We start from the raw sequence: 16,200 nt of genomic DNA, 5'->3' as shown, positions 1-16,200 counted from the left end.
ATAAAGAAGCCTTCCATCAGGATAAGTCAGTGAGCAGTAAGCCCCAGCAATATGCCTGGTGGCCTCACTATTCAGTGGCTGAGATTGGGACCTGAAATCAAGCCCATAATAGGTAGAGGGGAACTGGGAAGTAATGGGGAATTTCACGTAAGTCATCTGATGACCTGACTTCTGACTGATGTAAATGAAGTTACTTATCAAGTCTTTCATATTTGTTGCTTTATGTCCAGTGATGTCGAGTCAACATTTGGAACAAATTCAATGTAGATATTGAGCACAGTTTTTATTCACAGCCACATCTACAAAATAATAATAAGAAGAATTGAGTTTAAAATGCTCAGACATTTCTATAAAAGGTTTCTTTTCCCCTGTAGGATATCTGAATTCATCTTTTTTGTTTCAAAACAATTATCCAAAACAACACAGAGGAAGAGACCGAACTGGAATTGACTGCTTTGACATTCTACGCTTTTGATTACTTAAAAATATTTATTGATTCGATAACTCTTGTGACTGAATGGCTTAGTACTTAACCTGAATACTACCTGACATTTTAATAGGGTTTGAGAATATTTTAAATGGCTATTTAAAAATGTTAAATGTGCTTCAAAACATATCTATAAAATAGGTTCAGGTTTACATGGCCTAGCTATGATTGCTCAGACTTATCTACTCTAAATAGGTAAATTCTTCACTTGATGCTGTTTTAACACACACACAAAAAATCATATTAAATAAGCAATCAAAATATTTTTAAAATAGGAAAATAATGTATTTTAACCCTTTGCCTAAATTGGGAAAATTTGGCCTTTACAAAGATACACATGAAGAAGTCCCGAATGCTTTCAGTATTATTTAGATAACAAATTCTAGGAGTTAAGGGTTTTCAAGGGGTCCAAAAAGTCCCAAAGCCTGAAAGTGGAAGTAGTCTTCTTATAGCTTTGGAGACAGTGATTAATGTTCTACAATGTCAAAACATATCCTAAATGTTGGAATACATCAAATTTCAAATAGTGTTTAAAGAAATCAGAATTTGCATCTTCAGACTATAAGTTTATTTTTTGCTAGTTAACATTCAGAATAATAACTCTTGGACAGCGATAATGATTTATTTCAAATATTAATGACTGCTTTGTGTTTAATCTTTAATCCACTGCTGGTGTTCGTGGTAAATAAATATTTAATCAAATGTCATACGTTTCATTTAATCAAAATAATTCTTACATATTTTAAAAATATTAACACCAAATATAATTTTTAAGTTCTCAATACTCTACCTCTATAATTTAATTATCTGTTGTGAATGACTTTATTAAATGTATATATGTCAATGAAAACAATGCAAATATTTTAGTAAAAATTTATTTACCCATAGTTCCCTTGCAACTCATGGAACAAACACTTCTGCTGGCCTGGCTGTAGATTATTTTATTTTGGAAAACTTTTCTTACCACATTATTATTTTTGTTATGAGATTTAATTTCTAGATTTCTGGCAATTACTTTGAAACCTGGGATTACAAAACATAACAAAGCAAACAAACAAAAAACATAAGCTTTAATCCTGATTGGAACCAAAAAAGATGAGCTAACTTTAATAACATGTAAAGGTACAGTGAAATCAGAAATGTCAAGCCAATCTAGGTAGTGAGTTCTTAGGTTTATAGAGTAAATCAGAATTGTATATCAAATGAAAGTTGTAAGGAGAAACAATTTTGATATTAATGAAGTAGAAAATATTGTATTGCTTATAGTTGCAATGTTTGAGAATCAGAATATTTTATTTGACAATCTTGAAATTATGTCTCTTTGAAATTAAAGAATACTCATTGAATCTTGTGTAAGAAAATAGCTACAAACTCTATCAAAAGTACTATATGAGTCCAAAATACTTAAATGGCTGTACAATGTTTACCACAATTTTCTAAATAGTTGTAATGCCTGTTCTTATGTATACAACTTAATTGTATTTATGCGACATTTAAGCAAATCAACAGAAAACAGTATTTTTTCATCTAAAATATATTGCTCAAGAAACACTTTATATTAGCTTTCAGCTTGTCCTTCAGTTTATTGGGTGTCTGTGTTTTTTTAAAACAAATATCGAATGTAAAAATGAAACACATTTTAATATTCAGGAAAATATTTACATAGATTAGAAAACATGCAAAATGGGCACAGAGAGACTACAAGGGAGAGATTGTTAGTTCAAAGAAGGTGGACAAAATTCAGTCAAAATGTGGGATGAAACATATCAAAAGTCAGTTCAAGAAAACAAAACAAAAAAAAAATGCCCCTCTTTTTAAAACATTTCAATGGTTGGTATCAAAATGTAAAACTTAACATTCAGTTTTTTAAAAAAATTAATACTCTATATTTGTATGTAACAACAAGCAAGAAGACAAAACACATCAAAAATGGGAATTAAAAACAACTTTTCAAAAAAAGACAAGAAGTTAAAAAAATAGAAAGGGGTGGAAAAAGTGATTGAGGCCCTTGTCATGCAAATAGATTTGGTGAAAAAAAATACCTTCATCTTCAGCACCGTCATTATCACCTAAATCATCTGTCTGTTTCTTTGTAAGGGGACCTAGGATTGAGAACGGAGAAATGGAGGGAAAAAAAAAGACAATTCAAGAATAAACAAGACTGAGGGGAAAAAATAAATATAAATACTAAAATTCTCAAGGATATTTCCAAAAAGAGTGGGGAAGTGGTCACATCATAATTGATTACCTATTTTCATTTATGAAAAAAAAAAATCCCTTTCCCCAAAATATCTCATAGAAGATTTGGGTTGTAAATATATCCAGTATAAAAAATACATTATGGCTTGAAACTCAAGTCATGAGCAAAGAAAATGTTTTTATTAAAAAAAAAAATTATTGCCTACAAAAAGGTAAAGTTTTATTAGCTTTATTTTATTCTTAATTTATTCAGTGTCTTTTCTAATTTAAATTGGGGACAACATTAAAAAAAAAGTAGGTCAAATTCATTCTTAAATTTGAGACAATATAATAACCTTAGAGAAGACAGAGACATGAATATTTTAAGTTGTTCTTTTTCTATTTTCTTCTTTTTTTTTAAAGAACATTAACATTTGGTTTTTACATATTTTTAATCCATAATTTTTCAAAACTGTGACTTTTTAAAATTACTTGTCATTACACAAATATTTCCCCATGTGTTTTCATTTAAATATTACTTGTGGATTTAAGACATTTGCAACCTGCACAAATGTATCACTAGATAGTCTCATCACTCGGCAGAGCAAAGGTTTGATCAGTAGAAGTCGGTGTTTAGCTATTAAGCTAGTTACCGAGTCACGGCTTATATTTCATAATCAATTTAGTAATATAATGGAATTATGCCTTAGTGCAGTTTCATGCTTAGTATAGTTATTTATAATAGGATCATGTTTGAGGAGAATAATTGTATTAAAACACTGTGAATGTTTAATAAGTGTTTTATTATACTTAACAATGCTAATTTGCAAGAATAAAGGAGCATACCAAAGGGGACGTCAAAGGGCATATGAAAGTAATTTTAAGTGTCACATAATTGACATACTCAGCACACAAAAAAGCAAGTGAAGTCCCACGTTCTTTTTTTGGTTCCACAACCATTTAATTTGTATGACATTTAATAATCCTCATGCAAAAAGCAGTCACTACAAACACAGGACACTCAAGTTAAAAGACAGCCAATCACACAGCAGTAAGCAAGAGAATTTTGTCATGCATAAAATAACAGTCATAGAAAAAAGAGGGAAAAGGGGACTGAAAGTCATGTACTGATTTCAATAACATAAGTAGCAAAGAAGCAGGCATAAGCCTAAGCACACTTCATAGGGAAGGATTGTTAAACATTTTTAGAAAAATTTCTAAGTCTTTTCCGAGATCATTATTCATTATATTTGTAATTCCAAAACTAAATTTACTATATAACTCCCAAAGAATGAAAAACACAATCCCAGAAACCAGAAGGGAAAAAATAAGATATAATACAGTTATGTTTCATCAGCTCAGGGAGACAGCCTTGAAAAATAGTAATAACTGGTCAAAGATCAGAAGATTGGAAAGGCAGAAATGGATGAAGTAATTGAAGGGAAGTGGTCACATTGACTACTCTATGGAAAGGTCATGGTTTCAAGGTCATTTCAAACACAGACAGGGAAACGGTAAACAATAAATTAAGTGATATACTTTTATAAACACACCTGCAAGCAATCATTCCATTAACAGAAAACCTAGATAAAGCAATAATTTACATTAATTGACACTCGGTTGCAAGTTCACAGAAATCTACATTTCTTTAACATGACCCTGTTTAAATGCAAAAGGCACTCTTAGGATTGTTTGACATTCATGCAACAACATAGTTACATTTCTGAAAACTATACATTTTTAAATTTAAATTTTAAAATTGCTGAATCAGAATATTATATTTAAAATATTTCCAATTTCAAAGCATCCCTCAAAATACTAGACTTAAAAAATTATATTTTCAAGCTTTTAATTTTTCTGTAATTTCCTAAAGATTGCAAAAATATATATATTTTTCACATTTCTATTTTCTAGACTGCTGTGTAGAAATTATGATTTTATTTACTGGTTAGCAACACAATTTAAATGCAGTGGCATTTATTGCTGCCAGAACCACTATCTACTTTCCAATTTTAGTTAAATTACTTAATTTGCTTAATTTTGGGCTATATTAAGAAATCATTAATGTGAGCTCAAAATTTTTTTCCTGAATCATTAGTTTGCTAATATTTGGAGGCATGTGTAAAACCTATCACAATTAAATCACTTCATTTTGTTCGGGACTCTATAAGATCTCTCTCTTGAATATGTCAGGTGGAATTGTCTTTCTTTCCCCTCCTAGGGTACCCAAGTCAATTTACATGATTTCTATGGGGAAATTATTCAGCTTATATAGCCATCGAGCCAGTGCTTTCCATATACTTTACATGCATTTAGAACTGGCTAGCTCTTGGGCCTACATGAGTTGCAACAGTAAGAGAATTGTTGTCAAAATATCATCTTCCACTTCTTTGCATGTGGGACAAGGTTCTCAGTTGCTATTTGAGGGCACATGTAGAGAAGTCATGGACAGTATATACAGAGAGAGTTTTTCCGTGGATACATGGTTGATGGATCAGTTTTTTTGTCTGTTAGTTTGATTTTGTTTGCTACATTAGTTATTTTTACCTTCCTTACTTAGGAAACTGTGTGTCTCTTACCTGATGTGAGATAATAATTGCATGTATACTTTGTATAGGACATCTTTTATTGTAATAAATCTGAAGAATTCGAAACAAATACAAATATTGCTTCAATATCATAGGGATGTGATTATCCTGGAGGAGGATTAAGTCCACTTCTCACAATACACTTCATTTATTGATACTAAATAAAATGTTATTATTAGATGATAGTAAGTTTTCCTATAGTACGAATTACATCAGTATTTCAGTGATTTCAGTACATCTGGGTGTTCTTAACCTGAATAATTTTTTACATATCTTATTTCAGAAGGTGCCCTAGGAAGAGGAGGGTTGGTAACAGTTTTGAGCAAAACTGATTATAAGAAGAATGAAAACAGATTTCCTTTATCTCTATGCCTAAAGGCACTGAGAATAAATATCTACAGAGTTCAGGGCTGCAAACGGAGAAACTCCACACCGGCTTCTCAAGCCTCAGTGGGGTAAACATATGCTTGTGGATTACCAACAGATCCCTACATGATCTCAAGATTCCCTCTTCCCGTGCTGGAAACAAAACACCGCCTCTGCCTAGAGCTCCCTTCTTGCCTAGGGCATCCGGCTGTCTGGCTCATTTTCCCTTTGTTCTAAACTGTTACAACTGATGTAGTCACTGATGTTAAAACATTTTAAATAGAAAGAAAATATTGTAAAAGGTAATTGGCATTATTTTTTTATGAAAAGTAGGCAGTCACATTTTACACATTTCCTATGTGTATTCCTGTAAATTGAGCAACATCATTTCCTCAAAGGGTAACATACATTCATCCTCCAAATAGAAATAACAGTTATTAACAACATTCTAACCACAGCTTATGTTTCTTTTAAACAACAAATACTGCATTTTCAATACAAGCAGTTTAAATGGATATCTCAAAGCACCAAAATATAAAGCAAATGAGACCACTAAAACCAGTGTGTAGAAGTGATTTATTCTACCTTGAAACTCTACTGGGTCTGTCCTCCCTGAGGAACACACACATAACTCTCATTAGAGTTAATAGGAAAGTAGACCTCCTGTCATTTTGAAAGGGAGTGAGAGTAATTACTATACTTTATATCTCCTATGGGCAATAAATAAATTCAGTGGTGAAACAACAGGACTAAGCAAGGTAAAGGGAACTCCTAGCCATGAACTTTGAACTCATTTAATTCGAAAATAGTTCCTTTTCGATTAACATGAGCATAATTCAAAGCACGGGTTCTTGTAAAGGACGTGCAATGCATTCTTACATTTCAGAATCCGACCAGAGCCTTTTATTTTTTAAAAAAGGAGTAAAAATATCAGCATTTCTCTGTAGTTAACAGGAGAATAATTATGAGCTCTGAAATAATTACTATCCACCCATATTAATGCTGCTTTTTATCATTCCCTTTGATGAAAGGCTAATATACTTTGGGTCTCAAAATACATTAGAAGTGATTATAAATTCCTTCATTACGGGTTCAATTCAGCAGAAATTATCCATACTTTGTGTCACACATATCTGCAAAAAGCAAGTAGGTTGTGGGTATTATTAGCTCCTGACTTAGAAAAGCTGGCCATAAGAAATGTGTCCTTCTCAAGGGAACAAGTCTCTGAATTTTTAAGGATTATTTAGAGCTTCTGGCTCCAGTGGTCCCACCATGATAGATGGAAAGCCCTGGCTAGTGATCTTGTTCTTTTCCCCTGTCCTCTTGACCCAGCAGCCTTTGAAGTAAACTGATTGTAAAGCATCCCTAAGGCCATTTCTACACAATGAGAGAATTTAAGATACTGCCATTGTTGTTCTAGAGCAATTGGAAGCAGGCTAAATATTCTCAAGGTGTATTCTCTTGGGGTAAAATTTAGTTTATAAAACTTGAATAGAGGATATGAAAAAATCTGTGTATTCCATATGGAGAACAATGCCAGAATTCAATGCATTTTAAGTAACAATAGGACTATATTATTATATTTGAATTTTTCAAACTGACAATCATTAAAAAATGGTTTTAAGAAATTAGATATCATGACAGTTGTTGTCATTGCAAAGTTACTGAATTTTACCCATTGAAATTTAGTTAATTTTATATAACTAAAATGAGTACATACCTTTTGAGAATACAGAAATGAGTAAAAGTGACTGATTTGGAATCATTCTCGCTAACTTGATATTACTATATTTATTCCACAAAACGTTATCACACTTTTAAAACTATTGATTATATGACTAGATATAAAGAAATCATAGCCAAAAAATAATTTTCTTTCTGGAAAATGTTTCAGTTAAAGGGGAATTACATTTTTGAGAATGTCATACATTTGTATTATGCTAAACTGAAAATACAATGCAAGCCACTCCAATGAGATATTGGAAGTGAACTTTGGAACACTTGATTATTTAAAAAAGAATCCATATCAGTGCAAATCTTGGTGGTGGTACTCTGTCATTCATGACAATGAGTGTCATTTAGGTGAGCTGTCTGTTTAGGCTAATGGCTCCTATGTGAACATGTTTTGGAAGGAAACAATTTCCAAGGGTCTGAAAGCAACAAACATACCCTATGTTTATTTTTGTGTTGGAAGAAGACACGTAAACACAAAATATATTCCTTCAGACAGTTTTTCAGAGGCAAGAGCACAACTTAAAACATAAAAAAAGGAGAATCTTATGTTAAAGTCAGGAAAGGGGAAAAGAGAATTTTTCTCTGGTCTTGTACATTGAGAAGAGCTCATTTGTATTTATTTAAAAAATAGTTTTTCTCCATAAATTACCTTGATTACATAACACTTTGATGCCAAAAGCAATTCCATCTAGAATAACAATGATAGCATCTGGGGAAGAAAGAATTTAAGTGGATAAAAAGTAAATAAAATAGGCTAACCCGTAACATGAGCATCAGCAAATTTACAAAGCTCATTATTTTTAACACTATATTTGTTTGATTTTTTTTTTTTAAGTGCAGATGCAGTATTTCTACAGCCTGAAGAATCTCAAACTGATGTTCCTTTTATTCTGGAGAAATGCTTCTGGATACTCTATAAACCCTTTCCCACTTTGTGAAGACACACTCTCCATTGCCCTGACTTTCCAAGTATTATTCAAAGTTGCATCTAGAGCAGGAGTCATGTGAGGACACAAGTGCCACTAGACATCCAGAGCTATTTCAATGAAGATGGGATTGGGATGGCATCAATAATCCAACCTCCCTGCCATGGTTTCAATATTCTGTCATCCAGCTGTTTAACAAATATATGGTACATTAGGCAAAAAGGATAAATGGAGGAGCAAAACAGACAAGACAACTACATTCATGAAAATTAGACCTGAGCAAAGAGACCTGAAGCAAATATACATACACATATACTTAAAAATTGTGATGAGTGTCAAGGAAAAAGTCTTGGTGCTATGACATGTTATACAAGGTGACCTGGCTGAGTCTGGGAAATCTTCAGTGACTAGGTGCAATGTGGCCTGGAGGCTGAAAGATGAGTAGACACCAGGCAGACAAAGGGCTGGGTATGAGGAGGTAGGGGGGAAAGAAGATTTCAGGCCAAGAGAACAGTACATAGAAAGGCCCCAAAAGAGAGGAAGCCTGGAGGTCCTGTGGCTGGCATACAAGAAGTAGAAAAGAGAGTGGTGGGTGATGAGGACGAAGAGCCAGATAAGACTCAACTAGAACATGCAGCCCCTTCAGCTGGAGGATTTTTGTCTTAATCTTAAAAGCAATGGAAGCCATTTACAGGGTTTAAGCACACACTGATAAACTCTGCCCTGAGTCTTAAACACAAGAATCAAAAAGAGGCAAAATCATTCTCAGAAATATGACAGGGAATATTTTATACAGAAGCCTGCATTATGTTCTCATCAGACAAGAATAGCTTTATGGAAGTGAAATTAGATGATGAAAAAGGAGCCTCTGAGGTCTTATTCCATTTGTGTTTGCAAGTAAAACTAATGTCACCAAAAAGTAAAATTCAAGACTCTAGCACTTCTGAAATTTTATAAATATTTCTAAAATTTTGATTAAATATGTATTTAAAGTTAAATTCACTTTGCCTAATAATTAACATATTTTAATTAATGTTATATTCATACAAAGATACAATATTCTGCAACAATTTCTACTTGGATATTTCACCAACATCTCAGTACAACAAGGATGACCATCGTCTCCACCTTCAAAGACCATTTTCCTTCCAACATAGGTCTTGCTTCAGAGGTGTAACCCTTCCCTCTGTCTCTAAACTCTAAATCTAGAAATAATATGTAACTATTCCCTCTTTCTTCCTTTGCTCTCATCATATTTCATCGGATTTCCCAGGGAAATCTCATTCCTGTCATTAAACACTCCCTACTGTTAGCCTAGTCAGTGGCCACCATTACCACACGATTGAATTATTGTAGAAAGCTCTTGGTAGCTTCCACCATCATGCAGACTCTAGAGTCTCTCCCAATCCATTTTGTATTCCATAGGTTTTTTGAAGTTGTAGTTATTAATAGTGGCAAACCCAAAGCGAAAAATGATTTAATCATTGTAAATTAACATCAGCTAAAATGTGCACACATTCAACTCCTTCTGAGACTAAAATTGCAAGCACTCTAGGAGAACTAACAGGAACTTAAAAACCTAAAGTCTTACTTAGACATAGTGAATCTTGTACTGTGAATTTTAAAATAGCTAAAACAAGACAGATGAAAACTAAATATGGTTTAACACTAGTTTTGATGTTTTCAAAATTCATGAGCAAAAATAAGATATTTTCTATTCCAAATGGGAGCTAGTCATGTAAAATACATTTTTAAAAATGCAGTGCAGATTAATGTAATTTAAACATGACTTTCATTGTTTCAGTACTCTCCTTAAAAGTCTTTACTATTTCTTTATTCTTATTGTCATATACTAAATGCTCCAATCCAGCCCATAAGACCCTCTTACTATTTGCACATTTTATCTCTAAGTTCCATTGCTTTCCAAAATACATCTTTTCTTTTCTTTTCTTTTTTTTTTTTTTTTATTGTGAGTCTTGTGCTGTTGAACAAAACAGTGACTTCATCCTTAGACCTTGTGTCTTTTATTCCATATGTCTGATTCCTTCAAGTTCTCATTATAATCAACTCACCTCAGAGAGGAGGAAAGGTAGTGCAAACATGGAGAGTCTCCTCTAGAATAATGTGTAAGAACATTTATCATTGAAAAGAAAGGAGTATTACTTTGTATTTTGGCCCAAAATGCTGTCTTCAGGATATGAATGAGAGAGAGAGCTCTCTACAGACCAACAAGACCTGACTATAAAAATATCTTAATTTTTTTGGCATTACTAAATTTTATCTTCATAAGTGAGACAAAAAGATTGAAGCAGTAATTATGAAGATCCTATTTTCTCAGTGGGTCTCACTGGAAATAAGCCAGTGAAGGATGAGCTCTCTGACAGTGAGCGTCTATTCCCCTGAAATGACTTCTTAACAGTTTCTGGTCTCACACATGCCTCTCCTTGCTAAACATCTTTGATTCTCAATGAAGCACAATTTCACTCTTTTCATACTTTCTGTGCTATTCCACGTGAGTTGATCCTCTTTTACCATGCAGGATAGAGTATTTTGGGTACACAATCTCTGCCCCTTTCTCTCTCTGCCTCTGTCTATCTCACATGATGCAATAAATGTTAAGCATATACTACATACTGTAGAAACACTTGGAATCCAGTGGTCATGTGCCCAGATTCATAGAACACTAGAGCTAGAAATGACCCTACTGAGTGACTATGGAACTCCTCATTTCCCAGGTGGAGAAACAAAAGTAGAGTGTGTAACAGATTTTGCCCAGGACTCACAGCTAGTCAGAGGCAGAGCTAGGTCTAGATCTCAGTTTTCCTCTCACCCAGTCTGGTTAGCTCCTATACAATAAGTCACATAGCAGTAAAGACAAGCAGAGAAAAGGAAAAATTGGGTGTGGGTGTAGCATAGGCCTGTTTTAAGCAAACTATAAATCAACTGATTTTTTATAATCATATTACAACTGGAAAGCCTTTAGCAATACCCTAAGCAACACTTTATCTAGATGCAATTGAAATTTAAATAAAAAAAAAAAGAAAAATATTTATTGAAGTGCCTTTAAAAGAAAAAAAAAAAAAACAGAAGAAACTTAAAAACAAGCCAATGGTTTTGAAAGGACAAAAGATCCTAGAGTTCAAACTAAATAAGTAATATCCGTTAAATCGGATAATTTTTCAGTAGTGGATATTATTAAATTGGGTGGTATGTGGAATAAATATTAAAGCTTGGAAAAATTAAATAATTAACCAGATGTAAAATAAGGGCAAGAGTAGCTAGGACTAACGGATGGTCATACAGGCCAATGAGAGAGTGAAATGCTTGTACAGGTTGGTGAAAAACAACTGCCCAGAACTGTCAGAGTCCTTCTACTCAAGCACCCAATTTGCTTTGTCTGGGGCCATTTCCCAGGGTACCCTTACTGTAGCATGATTAGGAAACTAAAGAGTTGATGTTTGACATCGGTAGGGCTACCACACCCAGTCACAGTACGCTATGCAGATTCCTTTTTAACTACTGTAGACAACTTATATGTTTGTTATCACCTCTGAATTATTCTCAAAGATATTTCCAAATCTAGAAGTCTAAGACTGTAAAAGATATTTCCTAAATTATACGTTAATACTAATTGATAATTTTTCTGTGTCATAAAGGGCTTAGAGACAGATATATACATAGGTTTGGATCTGGGGCTCTTTCATATGCTAGTTGTGTAACCTTTGACATGTTTTCTAATCTCACAGCATCTCAGAAGACAATGCCATGCTCTTTAAAAAATATTGTGATAATAATTAAAAGTGCCTCCTACAAGGATTAGCATAGATAAGTTTAGTTAAATATTTGTTTTACCCTCTCTTCTATCCATCACCTCAAAGCAAATCCTTAATACACACACACGTTCACACACAACCATACTCACACATGTACCTTCTGGTATGATATGCACTTAAAAAAGAAAAACTTTATAATTATGTTGTTGCCACTAAATTACCTGCCAGCTATATGACCTTGGTAGTTTTCTTATCCTCTCTATTATTAGTTTCTTTAAATGTAAATCAGAATAATACTTGCATAATAACGTTTTCATAGCAATTCAATATTCTGAATGTGAAATACCTAGTATAATGCCTGATCTGTAAAGAGAATACAGTGAGAGTCATGATAATTATCACTGAATTATGGGTGGTTGAGAAGGAATCTAGGGCTTAGAAAGATGACAAATTTGTCCAATATCCTCTATCTAATACATGGGAAGTCAGGATATGGACTCAGCTCTGTATTACTTTGGAATTCACACCATTCACACTATTCCGTGCAACCACTTTAGGGAGAATAATAGAATAGCAGTTTAAATCCAAGAGGAGTGCTTCACTGGGATACATACATACACACATACACATACATACATATATTTACACACACACACACATACACAGACATATATATATTTCAAACTCTCTAACCACTCAGGGTAAATCTGTTGCTCATTTATTACATGGCATAAGGTACATTGAAATGATGAGAAAAAAAATAAAAGAAACAATTATAAATGTGGGTGGAAGGTAGAGAGCAAGATGTGCCTTCTATGGTATGAGGAAAGAAAGGCATGGTTATGACAACAAAGGATTAAAAAAAGACATGGGTAGGGACTGTGCTCTGCAGAAGGGATGAAGCTCACAGGTGCCGTCCCCAAAAGAGATGCTGAGAAAGCAGAACTAAATTAGCTGCACGGAGGTGAGACAGTTGGGAAAAACAAAGAAAATGTGTTCTATTCAAATACAAAGGTTTGAAGGTGAACTTTAGTTTATTGCTTAATCCCAGGAAGGATGGGTGGAGTGTGGACCACCGTACACTATGCCCAGACTGTGAAGCTGTGAGTCAGTTGCTCCCACACTACACAGAGGCCTCACCAGCATGAGAGGGTTCATCCCTAAATTACAGATGCTAAATTCTGTAGTCAAAGAGCCCAAGTTATTAACAGAAGCCTTGGGGTCTAGTTTGAACTCTGCCTCTTATATCTTAGGTAATAATCCATATGACATTGTTCAAGTCATTTTCTATCTCTGAGCCTTCATTTCTTTGGCTATAAAAAGGAAGAGACAATGTGTTCTATCCACCTTGGGAGATTGTGGTAGGATCAAATATGATGGTGTTTGTGAAAGCTCTGCAAAGCCTTTTCACGTGTAATGTGGAAGTTTAATGTCATACGTATTAAGTGAGCTGGAAATAGTGGGGACTACTAAAGAAAAGAAGCATGGTCACAACACAAAGGACTAGCTGTATTTGTATTTGTATTATTTTCAGGAAAAAAAGTGCATACACACTTCACACTTCTTCTTAATGAAAACTTTCCTTTTTTTTTTTTTTTTTTTTTTTGTGATGGAGTCTTACTGTGTCGCCCAGGCTGGAGTGCAGTGGCGAGATCTCAGCTCACTGTAACCTCTGCCTCCCAGGTTCAAGCAATTCTCTTTTCTCAGCCTCTTGAGTAGCTGGGACTACAGGTACGCACCACCATTCCTGGCTAATTTTCTGTATTTTTTTTAGTAGAGACAGAGTTTCACCACATTGGCCAAGTTAGTCTCGAACTCCTGACCTCGTGATCCACCCGCCTCGGCCTCCCAAAGCGCTGGGATTACAGGCATGAGCCACCGTGCCTGGCCAAAATTCTTTGTTTCTTATTGGCTATGAAGAACACAGGTTCTGCAATCAGGTCTTTTTTTTTTTTTTCAGAATGGGGTCTTGCTGTGTAATCCAGGCTGGATTATTGTAGTGGCTATTCACAGGCGTGATCATGGGTCACTACAGCCTCCAACCCCTGGGCTCAAGTGATCCTCCTCCCTCAGCCTCTCCAACAGCTGGAACTACAAGCTCAAGCCACTGCATTCAGCTGGAGTAAGATTTCTCGATTTTGCTTCCTGACTCCACCACTCTACCTGCTGTTAGACTTTTGGCCAGTTACTTAACAACTCTAGTTCTTGATTTTTTTTTTTTTCATTAGTTAATTTGGAATAGAAATAATTTATATCAATTTCATACGGTCATTTATGAGATTAAAGGCCGTAATACATCGAGACCATCCTGGCTAACACGGTGAAACCCCGTCTCTACTAAAAAATACAAAAAACTAGCCGGGCGAGGTGGCGGGCGCCTCTAGTCCCAGCTACTCGGGAGGCTGAGGCAGGAGAATGGCATAAACCCGGGAGGCGGAGCTTGCATTGAGCTGAGATCCGGCCACTGCACTCCAGCCTGGGCGACAGAGCGAGATTCTGTCTCAAAAAAAAAAAAAAAAAAAAGGCCGTAATACATCTATAGCTCTTAGAATAGAGTCTGGTATATATTGAGGACACAATAAATATTAAAAATTTTTACTACCACACAATAAATTAAAAACTAAAAAGAAAAAAAAATAGGTTGACAATGGAACAGCTACAGTAGAAAATCAATTGATATTTTGTGTTGCATTTTAAAAAGTGAAGGTTCTAAATGTATTTAATATTTTTTTATCCATTTACTATTTAATATTTAGTCATTATACATTTGAAATTGATTACCAGCAAATGAAGATAAGAAAAAATTTTCTTTTTTTCTTTTTTGCAAAATGTCAAGTCTGGGTTTATAGCATTAGAAAAAAATACAGAAAATTTAAAGGTAAAATGTCACAGAATTCTTTATTTCCATTGTAATAATATTCATTAAGGAGAAAATGGGCAGCTTTGGGACAAAGCTGTATTTCTAAAATTTTATGCAGTTAAAAAGCCGATTTTTTTTATGGAAAATAAGAATGAGATTCTGGATGATGCTATTTTTTTAATTATTTGACTATTAAAATATTTTTGCTCATTACTCACCAGCCTCAATGTTCTAGCCCTATTTTCATAATCTGTGATAATGTTTGAAAGGCATTTATGTTCACCAGCACTGCAAGAAGCAACTGCTTGAGCATAATTTCATTTACAATGCACCTTTGCTGTGATCAGCTCAAAAACATCGGAAACATTGTCACTGAAAGCCTACCTTCTATCTTGTGTATTAATTGTGTTTGGGAAACCCATGAACAAATTAAAGTATTTGATCTTCAAAACATAAACATGCCATCTTAAAAGAGTCTTATTGACGTATTTAATGGTTGCTGGATTACAGGAATCAATATGGGATAAGAGGCCCCTTGCTTTATTGATTTCTCCTTCCTTACATTTTCATTCTTCCCTTTAAGCTACTAAAATGTCTCAGATCAAGCTACTTTTTGTAAGAGTCCAGAATAATAACATTTATTAAATATACCATATTTAATACTAATATTAACTACTGGCAGCCAAGATTTCCTTTGAAGAAAAATATCTTTACCAATATAAATACTTTTCCATTTAGTCTCCAGTATTTCTACAAAAAAAAGTATATTTTTAAGAATACGTGGAAATCGGCTGGGCACAGTGGCTCACACCTGTAATCCCAGTACTTTGGGAGGCCGAGGCGGGCGGATCATGAGGTCAGGAGATCGAGACCATCCTGGTTAACACAGTGAAACCTCGACTCTACTAAAAACACACAAAAAAATTAGCCGGCCGTGTAGTCCCAGCTACTCGGGAAGCTGAGGCAGGAGAATGGCATGAACCCGGGAGGCGGAGCTTGCAGTGAGCCGAGATCGCCCCACTGCACTCCAGCCTGGGCGACAGAGCGAGACTCCGTCTCAAAAAAAAAAAAAAAAAAAAAAAAGAAAAAAAAAATATGTGGAAATCGCATTTGATTTTGTGAAATATTTCACATTTAAATAAACAGCCATATCCTGAATATCACAGACTTTTTATTTTAGTATAGAAAGATAGAAACAGCTGTATTAAAATTTAAAGTAATAAAAATATGCAATTGACTTTAGGCAAGAGATGTTTTTAAAACTTTGCACATGAATTAATGTTTGTAA

General features: G+C 34.2%; 1 protein-coding gene across 31 annotated transcripts in view; it reads right to left on the bottom strand.

Moving 5' to 3' along the window:
- Positions 1–16,200, bottom strand: part of NLGN1 (neuroligin 1) — a 916,720-nt gene that overhangs the window by 502,819 nt on the left and 397,701 nt on the right. For 16 of the 31 annotated variants that reach the window (XM_045385085.3, XM_045385080.3, XM_045385077.3 and 13 more), the window contains one exon: positions 2,530–2,589. The exons of the other annotated variants lie outside the window; for them this stretch is intronic. In XM_045385085.3, the coding sequence (XP_045241020.2) occupies positions 2,530–2,589 (60 nt within the window). The remainder of the gene's footprint in view (positions 1–2,529; positions 2,590–16,200) is intronic. 31 annotated transcript variants of the gene reach the window in all.

Source organism: Macaca fascicularis, chromosome 2 (assembly GCF_037993035.2).
Source record: "Macaca fascicularis isolate 582-1 chromosome 2, T2T-MFA8v1.1".
NCBI lineage: Eukaryota > Metazoa > Chordata > Mammalia > Primates > Cercopithecidae > Macaca > Macaca fascicularis.
Note: the sequence above shows the minus strand (reverse complement) of the source record. Positions and strands in the feature narration are given on the sequence as shown.